Here is a 20,601-nt window from a genome sequence, read left to right on the forward strand (position 1 = left end):
TTGACGTATTCTATCAGGTGACGCACAGCCACTATCGATCAAATCCATTGGCATGTCAGCTTAATTTAAGCTTGGTGCGTCTATAAGCTAAAATACAATATTTTGGATATAAAAGAGAGTTTTGCCCAAAATTAATTTTTGGTTGAGAAGTAAATTAAGTTCAAAACTGATGCAACGGAGAATTCAAAGATAGGAGATTGATTTAAAAAAAACCAAAATAAAAGGTAACGTAACCGGATAGTCGAACTTGATCGTTGATTCGCTCACGAATAACCGATCGAAGAACCTTCATTCGCCTTTGATTCGCTCGTGAATGCTAGACTCGGGGCATCCAATCACCGTTGATTCGCGCACGAACACCGGTTTTCGGGCATCAACTCGGAGCTCGCTCACGACGCTCGGATTTGGGAGAAACACTCAAGTTTCAAATTTTCATTTAATCAAAAATCTATCCATTACAAAATAGGTGCTCATGATTTATAATGCATCAAGAGACTTTTCATAATAAAAAACTGAATATTAATGCATAAATTAAATCTACTTAATACAATAATAAAAGCTATAATTAAATTAATCGAGAAGAAAACAAAACGTCATTTTGAAAGCCTAAACGTTAGAATTCGGCTTAAATCCCGAGACCCCACTATGGGGGTCTTGTTTACTAGGTCGATTCCACTCAGAAAACACTACTCTTTTGTCCGTTTCGGTGATCTCAACATTCTTGAAACTGTAATCCAGTTTGCCCTGCATCAAAAACTGATTCTGATCTTAAATCCACAACATATTTTGAACTTCATTTAGGCTAGTCAGATGATTATTTACTTAAAATTTATAAAAAATATATATTTAGCAAATCTTTATATTTTGGTGGTTTAATTACTCAAAAATTGATTTTTTTTTAAATATTTTTTTAACTTAACGTTTAAAGCTTAAAGGGACTTGGTTTATCGAAAGTTTCTTTTTAAAACAAGTTACTCACTCCACTTAGTAAAAAAAAAACTTAACCTTTGCAGTTGTAATGATTCCTCGTTACAATTTCCATTTGGGAGCACCGCGATCTGTTCCTCTCCGTGTGTGATGATGGCAAGGAATCCTTACCCAATCCCCATAAGTCCAGGCCAGACCCGAATCGGGTGGATCGGCATCGGCGTGATGGGCGGCGCCATGGCCTCCCGACTCCTCTCCGCCGGCTACTCCGTCACCGTCTTCGCCCGCGACCCATCCAAATCCTATCCCCTCCGATCCCAGGGAGCCATCGTCGCCGACTCCCTCCTCTCCCTCGCCGCCTCCTGCGACGTCGTCTTCACCATGCTCGGCCACCCACCAGATGTTCGACAGATTGTCTTAGAGAAACTCCTCTCCGCCCTCTCCCCGGGCTGCGTCGCCGTCGACTGCACCAGCAGCAGCCCCGCGCTGGCCCGGGAGATCTCCTCCGCCGCGCGCGCCCGCGGCTGCTGGTCCGTCGACGCTCCGGTCTCCGGCGGCGACGCCGGCGCCAGGGAGGGCAGGCTGGCCATCCTCGCCGGAGGCGACGAGGGCGTGGTGACGTGGCTCGCCCCGGTGTTCGGCGTCCTCGGGCAGGCCTCGCGCGTCGGCGGGCCCGGCTGCGGGCAGAGCTGCAAGATCGCGAACCAGATCGCGGTGGGCGGCAGCCTGCTGGGGCTGAGCGAGGGGCTGGCGTTCGCGGGTCGGGTCGGGCTGGACCGGAAGAGGTTCCTCGGCGCCGTTCGGGGCGGGGCGGCCGGGTCGGCGGTGATGGAGCTCTTCGGGGAGAGGATGGTGGATCGGGACTTTGGGCCGGGCGGGTTTGCGGAGTATATGGTCAAGGACTTGGGTATGGGAGTGGGTTTCGTCGGAGGCGGAGAAGGCGACGAGAGAGTCGTTGTATTGCCCGGTGCGGCCATTTGTAAGCAGTTGTTCTCGGCTATGGTGGCCAATGGGGACGGCAAGCTTGGGATGTAAGAATAAACAGTCTCTAATCCGAACATATATGATTAGAAACATGAACCCAAAAGCGGAAGCGAAATGGATCAAGCGTTTACCTCCGGCCATTGTTATCGGAATATCGTCGGAGCTTTAACGGTGACTCGGAACGTCAGCGGCGACGTCCCAATGAACACGAAAACGAAGTTTTGCTCTTCTAAACCGTGGTAATCTCGAAACTAGATGGTGTGTGTTTTATGAATGAGATTATCGGCTTAGGGACCAAAACTAACTCTCTCAATTTATAACCATTCTCTTTCCATCAAAGAGAAACGGAAATGAGAGCTATTATGGCATTGATTTGTGGCTGAAATAATAGGATTTAATAGGCCATAAATATGAGATTTGTCATAACATGTATTTGCTTGATATAATAGATCAAATATACGATACTTAATATATTTGATATGCAAATAAATGTTATGAAATCCTACATTCTCCCACTTGATCTATTAAAATCCAATATATGTCACAAGAAATTTAATATATGAATCATGGCGATAGGTCCTCTATAAATAAGTATTATCTTCCATGTATCACATATATTATTTTTCCAATAATACCCCATCACACATAATGAATAAACCATATGTTTATTCTAGGTCCGAACATAAGAAAATATTTCTCGAATCAATAAAAAAATGTATGTGCACAAACCATATGAAAAATATCGAACTGAATACGAGTTTCATAAAATATAAATGTAGCGTACAATGAAAAATTACATCATGGAACCAAGTCCCATGCTTTCCACATGATCCTTAAATTTCTTTGGTGGCATGCCTTTAGTCAAATGATCGGCAATCATCAACTCGGTGCTAATGTGTTGGATGACCACTTTATCATCTTTAACACGTTCTCTTACGGCTAGATATTTGATGTCGATATGTTTACTTCGACTTCCACTTTTGTTATTCTTAGCCATAAAGACAGCAGCCGAGTTGTCACAGTACATCTTAATAGGCTTAGAAATAGAGTCTACAACTCTAAGCCCAGATATGAAACTCTTCAACCAAACACCATGCGATGTAGCTTCAAAACACGATACGAACTCAGCCTCCATAGTGGAAGTAGCAGTCAATGTCTGCTTTGTGCTTCTCCAAGACACGGCTCCGCCAGCTAGCAAAAAAAACATATCCTGAAGTGGATTTTCTTTAATCAATGCAGCCAGCGTAGTCAGCGTCAGAGTAGCCAACCACTTCCAATTCATCGGTCCGTCTGAACATAAGCATGTAATCCTTTGTTCCTTGAAGGTATCTCATAACCTTCTTTGCAGCTTTCCAATGGTCAAGACCTGGGTTACTCTGATATCTACCCAATACTCCAACAACATATGCAATGTCAGGTCTGGTACAAACCTGAGCATACATAAGGCTTCCTACAGCGGAAGCGTATGGAATATTCTTCATTTGTTCCCTCTCAAGGTCATTTTTCGGACATTGGTCCAAACTGAATTTATCACCCTTCATAATGGGTGCTACACTTGGTGAACAATCTTTCATCCGAAATCTCTCAAGAACTTTGTTGATATAGGTCTCTTGAGACAAACCCAAAATGCCTCGTGATCTTTCTCTATGGATCTTAATTCCAATAACATAAGATGCCTCACCCATATCTTTCATATCAAAATTCTTTGAAAGAAACTGTTTCACCTCATATAGCATTCCATTATCATTAGTTGCAAGTAAAATATCATCCACATATAAAACAATGAAACATATCTTGCTCCCACTAACCTTTTGGTATATACATTGATCCGTGACATTCTCTTCAAAACCAAATGAAGTGATAACATTATGGAACTTCAAATACCATTGGCGGGAGGCTTGTTTCAAACCGTAAATGGATTTATTAAGCTTGCAGACTAAATGCTCACGATCACTAGAAGAGAATCCTTCAGGTTGTTTCATGTAAACCTCTTCCTCTAGATCTCCGTTAAGGAAGACTGTTTTCACATCCATTTGATGTAGCTCAAAATCAAAGTGAGCTACTAATGCCATAATTGTGCGAAGGGAATCTTTCTTTGAAACAGGAGAAAATGTATCCGTGTAATCGATTCCTTCTCTTTGAGTAAACCCTTTGGCTACAAGTCTTGCCTTATGTCTCTCGATGTTGCCTTGTGAGTCCTTCTTTGTTTTAAAGACTCATTTGCATCCAATGGCTTTTAAACCATCAGGCAACTCGATGAGATCCCATACTTGATTAATTGCCATAGAGTTCATCTCCTCAATCATAGGTTTGTGCCATAAGTTAGATTCTTTAGAACTTACAGCTTGTGAAAACGTTTCAGGATCATTCTCGGCTCCAATGTTGCAGTCCGTCTCTTGCAGATACACTTCATAATCACTAGGAATTGTTGATCTTCTAACTCTAGTAGATCTTCTTAATGTTGCTTCATTATTCTCTTGAGGATCTTGTTGTACAATCGGATGTTCGATTGGTTGTTCAACATGATCTTGATCAACAACTTGATTTAAAGGATCAGCATCATTAACTTGTGGAATCTCTATAGCTGGTTGTCTTACACACGATTGAGCTTGAGGAGTGTGTACGATAATCAGTCTATCACTTGAACTAGAAGGTTCAGCTTCATTGTGATCTAATGCAGACACTGAGTCATGCAATTGGTCACTCCCACTAATCAAGTCATTCTCAAGAAATTTTGCGTTTCTTGATTCCACAATCCTAGTATTGTGAGATGGACAGTAGAATCTATAACCTTTAGACTTCTCGGCATATCCAATGAAATACCCACTTATAGTCCTAGGGTCTAGTTTCTTTTCTTGTGGATTATAAATTCTCACTTCGGACGGGCATCCCCAAATGCGTATATGTTGCAAACTGGGTTTCCAACCTTTGAATAACTCAAATGGCGTTTTTAAAACAGCCTTGGTTGGAACTCGGTTTAATATATACACAGCCGTCTTTAGTGCTTCAGTCCACAAGAATTGAGGAAGTATTGTTTTACTCCTCATACTTCTCACCATGTCCATTAAAGTTCGGTTTCTTCTTTCTGAAACACCATTCTGGTCCGGAGTACCAGGCATAGTGTACTGGGCAACAATCCCATGTTCTTGAAGAAACTTCGCAAATGGCCCAGGTGCTTGTCCATTCTCAGTGTATCTACCATAATACTCACCACCTCTATCTGATCTCACAATCTTAATTTGTTTACCACATTGTTTCTCTACTTCAGCCTTGAAAACTTTAAAGGCGTCTAATGCTTCATCCTTAGAACGAAGTAAATAGAGATACATATATCGTGAGAAATCATCTATGAAAGTGATAAAGTATTTTGGACTACTTGCATCCATGTCAGGACAACAAATGTCTGTATGTATGATTTCTAACAAATCAGTACTTCTCTTTGCACCCTTTTTAGACTTGTTGGTTTGCTTTCCCTTAATGCAATCCACACAGGTCTCAAAGTCGGTAAAATCAAGAGCACTAAGTACTCCCTCATTCACTAACCTTTTAATTCTCAGAATGGAGATATGTCCCAATCTCCGGTGCCACAATAGAGAAGAATTTTCATTCATAATACAACGCTTCAACCCAGCAGTACCGTTCAAAGAGCTATTAGCAACATCATTTTGCAGTGTAATTGAATAAAGACCACCAGACAGTGTACCATAACCAACAATTTCGGATTTATTTAATAATGTAAAACCATTATCCGAAAAGTTAAAGCCAAAACCAAGAGGTACAAGTCTTGAAACTGAAATTAAATTCCTTGAAAAACTAGGAACATAAACGGTCTTTTCTAAACGCAAAATAAAGCCACTACTTAACACCAAATCGCAAGAACCGACAGCCTCTACATGCGAGCTCATCCTGCCTCCTGAAAGGATGTAGTGCTCACTTCCCACTGGCTTCCGTAGGTTTTGCATACCCTGCAAGGTATTTGAAACATGGATTGATGAACCAGAGTCAATCCACCAAGTATTATGACCAACATCAGTTAGATTTGATTCATAACATACAAACGAAAGTTGAATACCTTTCTTGTCAAGCCAATTTTTGAACTTAGAGCATTCTTTCTTCATGTGTCCTTTCTTCTTGCAAAAGAAACACTTTGACTCTTTCTTTATGTTCGGTTTGACAGGGATCTTGCCTTTGTCTTTGGCACGATCTTTCTTCTTCCTTTCAGTGAAAGTCAGATTCACTTTCTCACCCTCTTCCATAGCCAGCCTATGCTCTTCTTGAACACACATGATCATAAGTTCATTAATTGACCATTTATCTTTATGTGTGTTATAAGAAATCTTAAATGGGCCATATTGCTGGGGCAGAGTGCACAGAATGAAGTGAACCAGAAAGGTTTCAGACATTTCAACTTCCAACGTCTTTAATTGGGCCGCAATATCCCTCATGCGCATGATATAATCACGCATACCTCCTACTCCAGTGAGCTTCATGGATGAGAACTGCATGATAAGAGTACTTGCCAAAGCCTTATCTGAAGTGACAAATTGATCATCTATTGCTTTCATTAAGAGACGAACTTTGTCATATTGCTCAATTGAACCCCTAATCCCAGCAGATACTTTGGTCTTTATGAACATAACGCAGAGGCGATTAGATCGCTCCCACTTTTCATAAAGATCAACCTGATCTGGGGTACTCTCCTCAGTGATTGAGGGAGGTTCATGCTTCCTTATGACATAGTCAATATCCATCCATCCTAGTTGAAGGAGAACTCTCTCTTTCCAGACCTTAAAATTGTCCCCTTTGAGTTCAGGAACATCATATTTAACATCAGAGTAACCTACAGTTTGACTAGCTGCAATTTACAGAAATTAAACATGCTTATTAAAATATGTTTTGAAGAAAATAACTATATCATGATTTACCAATGCAAAACATGTTTTACTCTATGAATCTAGAGACATAAAACTTGCCTGTGGGCTAAAGTTCTAATTCAATTAGATTCACACGATTATGATAAAACTATCAAACTATGTTCATTTTCCTAATACCTGTGGGTTAATTAGGAAATATAATTTGATATTTTATCCTAATTAATCATACAAATATTACAAAATTCCTGTGGGTAGATTCCATAATATAGCATATGATTAACCACAATTATTGTTTTTATGTGATATTAATTCTAAATATACAATCTAAATTAATTAAAGATGCTGTGGCTATCCTTTAATTAATTAAGAGCATATAAATCACGAACAATAAAATAAAGACTAAAATAAATAATATTGTGCTAGTAATTGCTAAATGTTATATGCATATCTCAAACAATAATAATAAAATTATAAAGCATATAACTTCTAAAAAATTATTTTAACACAATATAAATTTAAAACTAAATATATGCATACAGATTCTAAATAATGCAAATAAATTAATAACATGCATATTATTTTCTATATAATATGACAAAAGAACTAAAAAGATGTACCATTACAACACTACTGCAAAATGTGCACATTTCCTATATATACAATAATAATTAAAAGACCAAATATGTATACATAGCATATATGTCCGTGCATATCACCAAAAGGCATAGCAACATATAAACAAATTAACAGTACGTGAAGTCAAAAAAAGGTGGCTGTAAACAAATATATATATATATATATATATATATATATATATATATATATTAAATAAAACAGGTCCAATAATAACAACCGGTTAGACTACAACATTGGTGATTGGACAACAACCATTAAAACAATAGCAACCAAAATAGTGGGCCCAAGGACTGTACCCACAGACTTAAAGGTACGTAAAGTAATTGAAGACAAACAACCATATATAAACGACGCAAAGCGTCAAACCAAACGACATGTCATTTTATGGTCATCTTCAACCTCCAAACGGGTCAAAACGACCCGGTTAAAACCCATATTATGACCCGGCTCGTTCTCTCTCATTTTAGCATCAAATTAAGCGATTCAAAAGCCAAAAGAATCACAAAACAATTTTCCAAAAGATTTCCATAATAATATTAACATTTCGACGTCAAAAAACGCAAAACATAAACACACAAGAATATGGAAAATTTCAAAAACAAGGTAGAGGTTATATGGTGCTCTGATACCAAATGTAAGAATTAACAGTCTCTAATCCGAACATATATGATTAGAAACATGAACCCAAAAGCGGAAGCGAAATGGATCAAGCGTTTACTTCCGGCCATTGTTATCGGAATATCGTCGGAGCTTTAACGGTGACTCGGAACGTCGGCGGCGGCGTCCCAATGAACACGAAAACGAAGTTTTGCTCTTCTAAACCGTGGTAATCTCGAAACTAGATGGTGTGTGTTTTATGAATGAGATTATCGGCTTAGGGACCAAAACTAACTCTCTCAATTTATAACCATTCTCTTTCCATCAAAGAGAAACGGAAATGAGAGCTATTATGGCATTGATTTGTGGCTGAAATAATAGGATTTAATAGGCCATAAATATGAGATTTGTCATAACATGTATTTGCTTGATATAATAGATCAAATATACGATACTTAATATATTTGATATGCAAATAAATGTTATGAAATCCTACATGGGACTCACGGTCTCATCACCGTTATTGACAGACTTAATGGGAATTCAGACTGATGTTTTTGTTTTTCTTTTTAGAATTTGGCATGACTAGAGATTCATTTCTTATGTGGTTGTGTGATAAATGAATGAATGCTGCATATGTTTTGCCAGTTTTTTTCTTGCAGCAGCCACCCTCCTGCAACTGAAAGTTGGACTGAATTCGAAGTCGATACTATAAATTGATGTTGCGAACCAAAGAATTTCGAAGTCAATACTATAAAATATCCATCTACATTTCCATCAACCGCCATTACTACTGTAAAATAGAATCACCGTTCAATGATGGGTACCGACTTTAATCTTGAGGTCTACTAAGAAAATATTTTGATGTTGTGTTCTAACATAAAAAACAAGTGATTCTGTTGTACTATCCTTGCATTGTTTATCTTACATACCTAGAGTGGTAAATTTTGATGCTAAAATTAGTCCATGCAAACTACATTGAACCGAAATTCGAATACTAAGTAAGAGTAATGAGAGAAGCAACCGATAACATTTATAAACTTTGTTCATTATTGTTGATACGTTATTTATTGGCTTTATTTTTTAGTGCAAGATGTGTGGAAAGATGTCGGTCGTTATGTTTCCTCTTTTGGTATGACATCTTTCCTCCTGTGTGTAGACTCTTTTTCAGGCAAGTTTCCGGTTTTGACAGATTGCCTCGCTGGTGAATTGATTAAGAAATATTGCCTTGCTGCTGTCTTTACTTCGAGATATCTTCTCGCTTCTGCCTTCATTTCAAGATATCTCGCTGCTGCTGTCTTCATTGCACATTATACGCCTCGCTGGAGTCTTTACTTTGTGATATTCACTTGAGGCCGGGTAAGGAAACCCGAGATACCTTCCAGGATTGTGCAGCTGCTATAAAAGCCATACGCTTCCCCTTAGCAGCCTTGACGTTTTTCATCAAACACTCAGAGCTCTTAGACGTGCAAGACCGGCGGACTGGGAGGCTGTGTGTTTTGGTGATAAGCGGTGTTTTCTCTCAAACACTATTCCACAAAGATTGAGTGTCTGTGAGAGTTGGGTTTTGTGTTCTCATGATTGAAGGTTCACGTACAGCTGAAGACTAAAGGTCATTCGAGCCAGGAGGTTGCTCGAAGGGTGGAATTGAGACAGAGCTCAAATTCAGGGGGAGTCCCTGACTAGGTGATCACTGGTGGTAATAGTCTCTAGGTTTTATTGATTTGTTGATTGTGATTAGATATAAACCTTGTGTGTACTATTGACTACAAGATAGTGAAAAACCTTTCCACTGGCAGCGTGCCCCCAAATGTAGGTGTGTTTCACCGAACTGGGTAACCATATCGTGTGTACTTTGTTTACTGCACTGTTTTGTTGTTTATCCATAATCTGTGCTCAAGCAAGTTGTCGGACACATTGTCAACACATTGTGTGCGACATCTTGTCTGTGCGTCGAATCAGAATTTCAATTATCTTTTTCACGGAGAATCGACATGCCTCCACAAAATAAAGGTTTGTTAAAGAATGAATCATTATCTTGAGCCGAATCTCACTGACTTAGATCGGATGCCAACTAGGCTTGTTATGATACCACGTAAAAGTATCATGGATTTCCATCTCAAAACGAATTGGTAATGAGATGAGCAACTCGTGACTTTTACAAGTCTCATTAGCTTCTATTCTAGAGACTCCTGACATTAGTCAACTAATTTCTATGAAACCAACATCAACTATGTATACCAACTATTTCAAAGAAATCACATTTAAATAGTTTATGTAATCAAATTTATCTAACTCTATTACATCTTTCTTGGGAATGCTCTCAAATAATACGTTAATATATTCACTCATATTATTGTGAAAACAAAGATAACCGGAGTCGTGAATGTTATCCTACAAGAAAATAATTATTTTTAAAAAAATTATTTTTGAAAAAATTGATTGTTACCATTGACATACTATCATCTTTTTGGAAACATCTCTTTAGTCTTTTTAATTTAAAAAATAAATATAAGTCATCTATATTAGAATATCCATCATAGCATAAGAATATTCGAAAGGTTAAATAAACTTTTTTTTTCCCCTAGTATATCTTGAAACCAATAACTTTAATATCATAAAAGTTAAAAAAAATATTTTTTGAATACTTTATATTGTTCAAATCTTGTTATAAAGTAAAGATCGCAATTGATACCGAATATAGAGAAACTACTCGTTCTAAGTATACTCTCGGAGAAAATTACGATATCATTTAAAAAATATTTTCATCAATCTATTTGTTATATGGTGGAAAACCGCCCCTCAGAATTACAAATGGCGACAACAGAATACAAGAAAATGAATCATTCATGACCACCGCAGAGTCAGTCTCTGACAAAGACCGTGTGAGACCTCGTGAAGGTCATGCGGACTACGGGCAGGACCCATCCCAAAAGGGCAGGTCTCGCAGGCTACAGACGAGACCCAGCCTCAAAAGGCAAGTCTCGCATACCTTACCGAGACCTAGCCCAATGAAACAGGTCTTGCATGCCTTAGGGGTCCGGCTTTGGGTTGAACCGCGAACGAATCTCAAGTGCTAGCTTGAAACATATCGTTAATATTTTGGCGGTAGAATGAGAGGGCACAAAAACACTTATGTGTTCTCGCCATACACATACCTCAATCTCACACGAGATCCTCAACAGACGAGCCATGGTCAGACCCCATAGTGTCTCCAGATGAGGTGCCTCTATGCACACCAGTGCCATGGTCTCCAACACTTGAGCCCACTCGAGACAAATAAACGAAGTCTTCATAGTCGACGATGATCTGGACAACCACTATGTCGAGCAAGACAATAGTGAGGTCACTCTCGAGATGAGCGCCTGGCCCTCAAGACGATAAGGTCGAACGAGTTAAAGATCAAATCGGGCGCCTTATATGGAAATGTTCCTACGAATCCATAGGAATGTTCTTTGCCGCCACCTCACCGATGTGGTTCGTTGTCATTCCGCATCGCTACACTCCGTGTTTGTTTCCCTATACGATATCATTATTGTCAAGAACCCCCGTGAGGTCATTGTTTTTTTTTTCACATAATTTTGTTAAATTGTTTGTTTCTAAATTAAATACTTTTTTTCAGGTGTTTCTATAGTAGGTAGGTAGGTAGGGATTATCAGATCACTTGGTAATGACCATCGATGGCCTACTCAACCACGACTTTGTTTGGTAGGAAGGAGAGAAAAATGGATGCATAGATTAACTAAGAGGGAAAAGAAAATAAAAGAAAGTGATGAATTATAAATTTCGTAAAAGTTGATTGGTATAATGTGAGGAAAGATTAGAATCTATCCATTTGTGTGTTTGGTATAAATTAAAATAGAGATGAAGGATTGATGTTTTGTGTACTAAAATTACAAAATTGTCATCACTTTTGCATTATAATTAAAGTATTAAGTGGTATATATGTAATTCACTTGAATATTTTGTTGAAAAATTGCCATATCTACACCAAATCACTATCTTTTTCCAATTTCCCACTAAATTCACACTTTGGCCACAAATTCCACTAACTCAAATGTACAACTACCCTTTTACCCTCCATTTAAATTTTTCTTACAACTCACACCAACTCTCTCCATATCCCGCTCATATCTCACTCCTCATTTTCGCTCATCTTTATTCCCGCTCATATCCCTCGTTTTCTCCTCAAAATTCTCTCTCCTCAAACTGTCACTCTTCTCTCCTAAAACCGCCCACTTCTCCTCATTTCCCCGTCTAACCATCGTCATCTCCACTCTCCCTCCTCCATCATCAGTCGCGTTCTCTCTCCATCTTTCTCATCCTCGCGCTCTCTCTCATTCTCGTGTTCTCCCTCTGTCGCAATCTCCCTCTCTCACCGAACCCCCAAATCCTAACCCTAAACCGTCCCGGAAATGGACAATAACGACTTTCAATCACCCAAACAACCCGGGAAAAAACTAAATAAAGTTGTTAGACGGAGTCCTCGGACAAAGACGAAGGCGCCGGAGGACTCGCCGTCTTCACCCAAACTGTCTTCACCCAAAGCGTCCCGGAAAAGAAAAACAACAACTTCACCTAAACCGGTGAAGAGTTCGGCGAAGAAGCCTCGACGTGGGAAGGTGAAGCCCATGCTTGTTACGTCTGACGCCGAGGAAGAAGAGCAACCCCCCACGTCCGCCAATATTCAGGTTAGTTTGGGGGTTTTCGGTTGATTTGTTGATTGATTTGGGGATAGACTTGTTTTAATTTCGGTTTAGTTTTGGTTAACTAGTTTTGGGTTATCTTGGTTTGCATTGGGCTATCTCGATTTTGTTATTGGGTTGATTGAATATTGTTGTTGTTGAATGAATATTGTTGTTGTTGAACCAATTATTGACATTGATGTCAACTGTTGATGTCAATTGTTGACATCTATACATCAACAATTGATACCATTGTCAATTGTTGACATCTATAGGTCAACAACTGGTATCAATTGTTGACGTATAGATATCAACAATTGCCATCAACAGTTGACATCAATGTCAACAACTAGATGTCTGTTGACATTGATGTCAACCGGCAATTGTTGACATCTATATGTCAACAACTGGTATCAATTGTTGACCTATAGATGTCAACAGTTGCCATCAATAGTTGACATCAATGTCAACAAACATCCAGTTGTTGACATATAGATGTCAAAAATTGCCATCAACAGTTGACATCAATGTCAACAACTGGATGTTTGTTGACATTGATGTCAACTGTTGATGGCAATCGTTGACATCTATATGTCAACAACTGGTATCAATTGTTGACGTATAGATATCGACAATTGCCATTAATAGTTTACATCAATGTCAACAAACATCCAGTTGTTGACATATGGATGTCAACAATTGCCATCTTAGTGTTTGAAGGTTGTGTTCTGATTTTCTCATTCTTTTTTTTGTAATGGTTTTCAGGGATGGGAGAGGTTTGTCCCCGAAGGGGACATAGTGGACAATAATTTCAGTTTTTATGGTTAACTAGATAAATTCGAAGAAGCCGCTGACATGACAGCGGAGGAGACGGCTCTTTTTCAAGAGTCTTGCTTCGGCTAGTTTTTGAAGCTCCCAAAGATCAACAGGTCGTCCAAGATCATCAACCACTTGTTGATGAGGGTCGGTCAGTTTGAAGGGCACATGAGTGAGGATGCGCTCTTCATTGAGCTCGAGGGTGAACCTCGGGCCTTTACCATCCACCATTTCGCGGAGATCACGGGTCTTCGTATAGTCGACAGCTATACAGAAGTTGTTGAAGACGGATCGTTCACGAGTGTCTTCAACAACGGGACGTACAAGACTCATGGCGTGCTAACCTCGCAGCTCAAAGAGAGCAAGGGTTGACAAAATCTGAAGAAGCGAGTGAAGATCTTGCTTCTACATTTTCTCATCAATGTGCTTCTCGCTGCCGCACCACATACCAACATTCCAGACTGGGCATACGTGAGGTTGGTAGAAGACCTAGACCAATTTAACTCCCATCCGTAGGGTAACGTGGTCTGGAAGTTCTTCTTGGACTGTGCCAGGAAGTACATAAAGAACGTCTCCTCCAAGGCAGCCTCTAAAGGAAAGATCAACTTCCCTTCATTTCTGTATCCATTACAGATATGGGCGTTTGAAACAATGCCCGTGCTCACGTCTCTCTCGTATTGCGAGAAAGTTTCAGAGATGGCATCTCCACTTTTGCGTCGGTGGAAATTGGTGACACATGTCGTTGACATCAAATTCCAAAACATCGATTTCCAATCCGAGGATTTGGAGTTCAAACCCCTAGGCGCCGAGGAGTACATTGTGAGGAAGAACACGACGACGAAGCCACAGCTGAAGGTACTAATTTTTCATCTTTTTTAATCAATTTCATCAACAATATTTGTCAACTATAGATGTCAACAATTGACATCTATTGTTGACATTGATAGTAGACATATATGTAAACAGTAGACATCTATTGTTGAACCTGGAGGATCTTGATCACGTACTGACTATATCAGTGGACACTCGTCACGATGAGTAAATATAATTCCAGTATTAAAGGAGAGTTCAATCTTAGCTTACACGGTGGAGTATTGACTAAAATTAGACGAATCGATCGAAAAAGAGAAATGACTATTTCGTCTTTTTGATCGGATTCGTTAAGCTTCAACTACTGGGTCCATAGTCCCCGATTCGGCTTCGATAAAGACGAATATGAACTTTCTAATAGTAATGTTTTTATTATAATCTCACATGTTGTAATCTGATTAGCAGTATACATTCGGAAATTTGTTTATTTGTCGAATTAACTATTTATAATGGAATTAATTATTTGTTGTTGGATCAAGTAAATAATTAATTGAATTTTGAATTGGGCCTTATGGGCATTGCAAAATTCGAAATTCCTTGGCCCATGGAGAAGCAATTAATTTGTCCATACCCATAGTGGGTATATTGGGAAAATGCCCAAAAACAAAATCCTTTGCTCATGGGCACATGAAATTCGAAATACCCATAGTGGGTATATTGGGAAAATGACCAACTTTTCTCTTTCATGATTTAAATAAAGAGAGAATAATATTTAAAAGGATATAAGATATTTGCCTTTATTCTCTCTATATTTAAATTCCTAATATCTAGAAGATAATATTAGATTTGATATTATCTCACTATTTAAAAGGGAATATGATATTGTTTTTTTAAAATAGATTCCTTATTTAAAGGAAGATATTATGGAATAATATATCCTAGATTATTATTTAAGGGTTAAGACAGAAAGTAGGAATTTAAATAAAGATCGAACGGTTGATCTTTAATTGGAGACTAGAGTTTCATAAAACCTCTCCATTCCACTACTATAAATATGGGGTCAAGGGAAGAGACTATAATGTACCTAATTGCTCTAGAATTTTCGTCCATTCCCTCTATGTGGTGGACGCAAATTTCTCTCTCTCCCTTGCCCTTGGAACTCCGTGATTCCAATCCCATAAACACGGTGCGACCTGAATTCATTGTTCAAGGTCGTAGTGAGATAAAGATTGTGCCCACTCATATTTCCTATTCGTCTTGGAGATTACATTTTGGAAGACTGCACTGTCATCAACGACGACTTGAAGCTGATCCCGAAGTTTCAGAAACAACACGAAGGAGTAGTCTTATAAAGATTGAAGACGGATTTGTCAAAGCTTAATGATTCAGTTCGTGAGCCCAACGAGTAAGTGTCACTAGAACTTAATCTAATTTTTTATCGGTTGCTTGCTCGCTCTCAAAATTTTATAGTACACACAAGTAAATCTAGATTCTTGTTTAATAACCACCTTAATAAGCTTTCGAGTAGCGTAATTATTTTTTCCGCACGGTTATTAAGGTGAACTAATCACCAACACTTTCACCATGTTGTCGACACTTGGTCTCTTCCCGAGATCTTCGAACATCAAGTCTAGGCAATGTGCGGCGCAAGGGGTCCAGTACAAGTTGTACTTCCTCATCAGCTTCTTCCCCGCAGACTTGTAGTTCGATCCATTATCGGTGACGATCTGTACGACGTTCTCGGGTCCCACTTATTCAATCACCTCGGAGAGTATCCCAATGAGGTACTCCGCACTCTTGATCTTGTCGGACGTGTCAATTGACTTCAGGAACACGGCGGACCCACCACAATAAACCATAATGTTATTATGCTTAATCTCGCGAGTCCCGTCTAACCATCGACCATAATAGTGCATCCGTATCAGCTTCTTCCCCGCAGAATTGTAGTTCGACCCATTATCGGTGACGATCTGTACGACGTTCTCGGGTCCCACTTATTCAATCACCTCGGAGAGTATCCCAATGAGGTACTCCGCACTCTTGATCTTGTCGGACGTGTCAATTGACTTCAGGAACACGGCGGACCCACCACAATAAACCATAATGTAATTATGCTTAATCTCGCCAGTCCCGTCTAACCATCGACCATAATAGTGCATCCGTACGTCTGCCACTTGACCTTTTGTTCTTCGACATACGCTCGCATGTGTCGTACCTCTTCGTCGAGGATCTAGCCGTGAATGTCTTTCGGGCGGGGCATCATGACATTTGGTCCTACAGTTAAATAAGATCAATATATCAAATACCAAATTTTGCAATTTATACTTGTAAAATCGATAGAAAAAGTTTTTACTTACCGACTTCACCGGAAACATGAATCATGTTCAGGAAGTGATGGTCAATTGTCTTTTTTGCGGCAACTTGCGAGTGAATGAAAAATCGGCCGATGGCTTTGGCCAACCTCTTCTTGATGCCGGGTTGCGCTTCATCCACCCTCCTTTGGCGTGCACTATCGCTCTGGTACAATGACGGTGCGGTCGTTGCAAATCTTCTTATCTCTGGAGTTCCGGAGGATCCACCGGGACCTTCACATTCTTTCCACCACTATTCGGCAGCTTGTGCTTCTCGGGACCTCTTCATTACGTGACGAAGTTCCTGCTCTTCGTCTACGTCTTCGTCAGAGTCTCGACTCCCCCTAGACTTTTTCGGAGGTCTGCTCGTATCGACTAACCCAAACTCTGACGTTGCTTTTTCTTTTGAGAGTTCCCGAGGAGTAACTCTTGCATTTCCAATTTTACTTCAGGAGGAACTTTGTCGCAAAACCTAACGCTTTTGGTCTTGTCCACGTTCGCCAAGTGGTTCTTCACACGAGTGATTCCATCACCTCCAATGATGTGCCCGCAAAACTTGCATTTGTATCCACGTGGTCGTCCTTCGACGGGGTCGCAATACTTGTATGTCGGGTCGGACGCCATACCTCATAATCACGATCATTTCAATTCCACGTATTCACAAATCACCATAACAATCATCAAATTAACTTCAATTCAACATAACCATCACAATAATTATCAAATTCATTTTAATCAACATTTTAATTCAACTTAATCATGACAATAATCATCAATTCATAATCTAATGAAGATTAATTCAACATTTCAAGACCATCATCATGACAATAATCAAATAATCTCGAAATTAATTAAAATTCTACAATATCATCACAATAATCATCAATTCATATGAAAAAAAATCAACATAACCATCACAATAATCATCAAATTAATTTTAATCAACATTTTAATTCAACTTCATCATGAAAATAATCAAATAATCTCGAAATTAATTTAAATTCAACAATATCATCACAATAATCATCAATTCATAAGAAAAAATTGAAAAAAAACCTAAAAAATGAAAGCCTCTGATGATACCTCTGGGGTTCCCCGAGATCTAGATAAAAAGGGCTTGCACTGAGCGGGATCCGGCAGGAAGCATACCAGGGACAACGAAATTCGCGGGATCCGGCCAGAATTTGAGCAAATGAAGAAGAGAAGAAAATGTATTCGGTCGGGACGGGATCCGTCGATTTCAGCCTCGGGACAATAAGATTTCGCGAAATGAGGAGCAAAGTATTTAAAGGCAAAACGAGACCCGGTCCAGAGGATTCCGGTCCGATTCGACCGGGTTCAGTTCACGAAAACGGTTTTTGTCTGTCCCGTCCTTGTCCCCTCCGGTTCGCCGGAACCCGTCCGGTTCCCGAGCGGAACCCCCAAAAAGCCAAACCTTGGATTGATCCATAGATCCTATTGAATTTTACAGATGAGCATTTAGGGGATAAACTAAAGTCATGATAATTTCACAGGTAAAATTCAACTAAAATTTAAAGTGAAGATATATTTTACTGATTTGTAAAAATGAGCGGGTAATTTAATGATAAACAAGAAATTGCGGGGATGATTATAATAAATTTGAAAATACAGAATAAACATCCATCATTTGACTAAAATCCAAAAGATATAATTGATTTTTTCTAAACAACAATGGCCGGTTATCACGATCCAGGATTTAATCACCGCAATTTTTGCGCGGATTCCGCAACTTACAAACCCATGGTAACAGTTAAGGTATATTTCGCAAATGTCTTCACTTTTAGTAAATTTCACACATATTGTAAATTATTTTGTAAATACCGCAATTATTTTATAAAATACCTCAAATACCGCAATTATTTGAGTAAATATCGCAGATATCGCGATAATTTAACAAATAATGTGTAAATCAATAATTTTAATTTATTTATTGAAGTAATGCTTTGCTGTATATCTTTATTAAATATCACGGTATATCAAGTACGATAAAAAATAAACTAATATAATTGAATTTGCAATACGATTACGATACTTTAAACTTTGATCACAACGACTAAACTGTCAATCATAAAATAGAGATAGGAGTGACAAACAAAATACATATGATTGAGAGAATTCTATAGTTTTCTTTTAAAAAAGACTTTTAGAAAGTAGAAAGGTGAAGGCTTTGCTTTGCCTTATAATTATACTATAATTTATATAAGAAATGTCAGATATTGACATTAAAGGAATTTAAAGTTCAAGATATCAGGATACACAATCTTTGAAATCGTCAAACTTACATAAATTAAGAAATTATTTTTATTTTATTTTATTTCCTTATTATTATTATTATTATTTTTAGATCCGATAGGATATGGAGTATGGATCCGTAAAAATAATATTTATTATATAATTAGTGCAATAATAGTTGTCGCCAGTTGTTGAATAATGTCATTTTTTTTTTTTTGACAAGTGAATAATGTCATATAAGATAAGACCATATGATTAATGGTAGCGTTAGACTTCTCTAAGATGAAGTATGACTTTGTGCAATAAATTGAGTGGATGATTTAAAGAAGAAATAAATTGTATCGAGACGTCCCACCGCTTATTTATTTATTTTGATCATATCTTCAATTGAACTTTCACGCTCAAGTTACATCAACTTCTCCAATGGAGTACGCATATGTATTGTTGGCAATTTAAAACTCCATAATTATTTGAGCAATTGTACTGATATATTGACACCAACATTTACCAATATTATACTATAATAATAATATATTTATTGTTATCTATTTATTTTTATCTTATTTGAGCAATTGTACTGATATATTGACACCAACATTTACCAATGTTTTACAAATATATATATATATATATATATATATATATATATATTACATATATTGCTTAGGGACATGAAAATAATCTTATATAAAGTACTATATTTTTTTTATGATGTACTAAATGTGAGCAACTCTTAACATTTTTTTTAAGAAGTGTGGATGTTACCATGTGATTTGTTTATCTAAGCACTCACGTATGACGGAGGAAAATCATTGTTACATATTTAAAAATAAGGTGGAAAATAATAATAACGAAAAGAGAATAGCAGGAGACATAACATTGAACTCATAGAGTGTTTCATCTTCTTTCATTCTCAAAATTTCTCAAATTTTCAAACCCGGTTATGAGCATCTGAATGCGAGATGTTATGACCTTATCATTCCTTCCTAAACAATTTAAAGGATATCCTGTGCTTCATTGACAATCGCACAGTTTGAGATAAACTTGAAGATGGTTTTATCAATTGCTAGAAATATGACATTCATGGTTTTAGAATTCTCAATAGTAGCTTTCTCTTTATCTTATGTCCACTTGTCTTCCGGCTTCAAAGTGGTAACACCTTTTTCATCTGTTACGATTGGATCACACTAAGAATTCTGAACAGCTCGTCAAGCTATTCATCGATCGCTTTGAGAAAAAATTTATGCTTGCTTTCAAGTAGCCATAATCGGGTCCCTCCAAGAGTAGAGGTCGACCTATGCTTTGTCCTTCCTTTATGATCATTTCAAAACATAATCGTTAGTAGACATATCAGATCACACTCTATGAATTGAGTGTCCTTCTCGGATACCAACTGAAATTACTATATATTTGATGAGATGGTTATTCAATTATTTTCCACCTTATTTTTAAATATGTAACAATGATTTTCCTCCGCCATACGTGAGTGTTTAGATAAACAAATCTCATGGTAACATCCACACTTCTTAAAAAAAAATGTTAAGAGTTGCTCACATTTAGTACATCATAAAAAAATATAGTACTTTATATAAGATTATTTTCATGTCCCTAAGCAATATATGTAATATATATATATATATATATATATATATATATATATATATTTGT

At 38.0% G+C, this 20,601-nt stretch overlaps 1 protein-coding gene and 1 pseudogene across 3 annotated transcripts; one reads left to right on the plus strand and one right to left on the minus strand.

Moving 5' to 3' along the window:
• Nucleotides 1-937: 937 nt before the first annotated feature.
• LOC149402007 (putative 3-hydroxyisobutyrate dehydrogenase-like 2, mitochondrial pseudogene) lies at nucleotides 938-1,977 on the plus strand (annotated as a pseudogene). 2 transcript variants are annotated; one of them, XR_016296064.1, is made up of 2 exons: nucleotides 938-1,142; nucleotides 1,220-1,977. The product of XR_016296064.1 is annotated as a putative 3-hydroxyisobutyrate dehydrogenase-like 2, mitochondrial pseudogene, transcript variant X2 (transcript). The 2 variants fall into 2 exon arrangements; XR_016296063.1 differs by having other exon boundaries at nucleotides 938-1,977.
• A 3,745-nt stretch (nucleotides 1,978-5,722) lies between these two features.
• Nucleotides 5,723-13,560, minus strand: LOC149402008 (uncharacterized). The gene is made up of 3 exons (XM_089609042.1): nucleotides 13,533-13,560; nucleotides 5,984-6,751; nucleotides 5,723-5,876 (listed from the first exon to the last, which is right to left on the minus strand). The coding sequence occupies exons 1-3, from the start codon at nucleotides 13,558-13,560 to the stop codon at nucleotides 5,842-5,844; spliced, it is 831 nt and encodes a 276-aa protein (XP_089465168.1). The 3' UTR covers nucleotides 5,723-5,841.
• Nucleotides 13,561-20,601: the final 7,041 nt, after the last annotated feature.

The sequence above is a fragment of the Urtica dioica genome, chromosome 3, assembly GCF_054948205.1.
Source record: "Urtica dioica subsp. dioica isolate 48M chromosome 3, U.dioica_male_clone48M_v1_H2, whole genome shotgun sequence".
Lineage (NCBI taxonomy): Eukaryota > Viridiplantae > Streptophyta > Magnoliopsida > Rosales > Urticaceae > Urtica > Urtica dioica.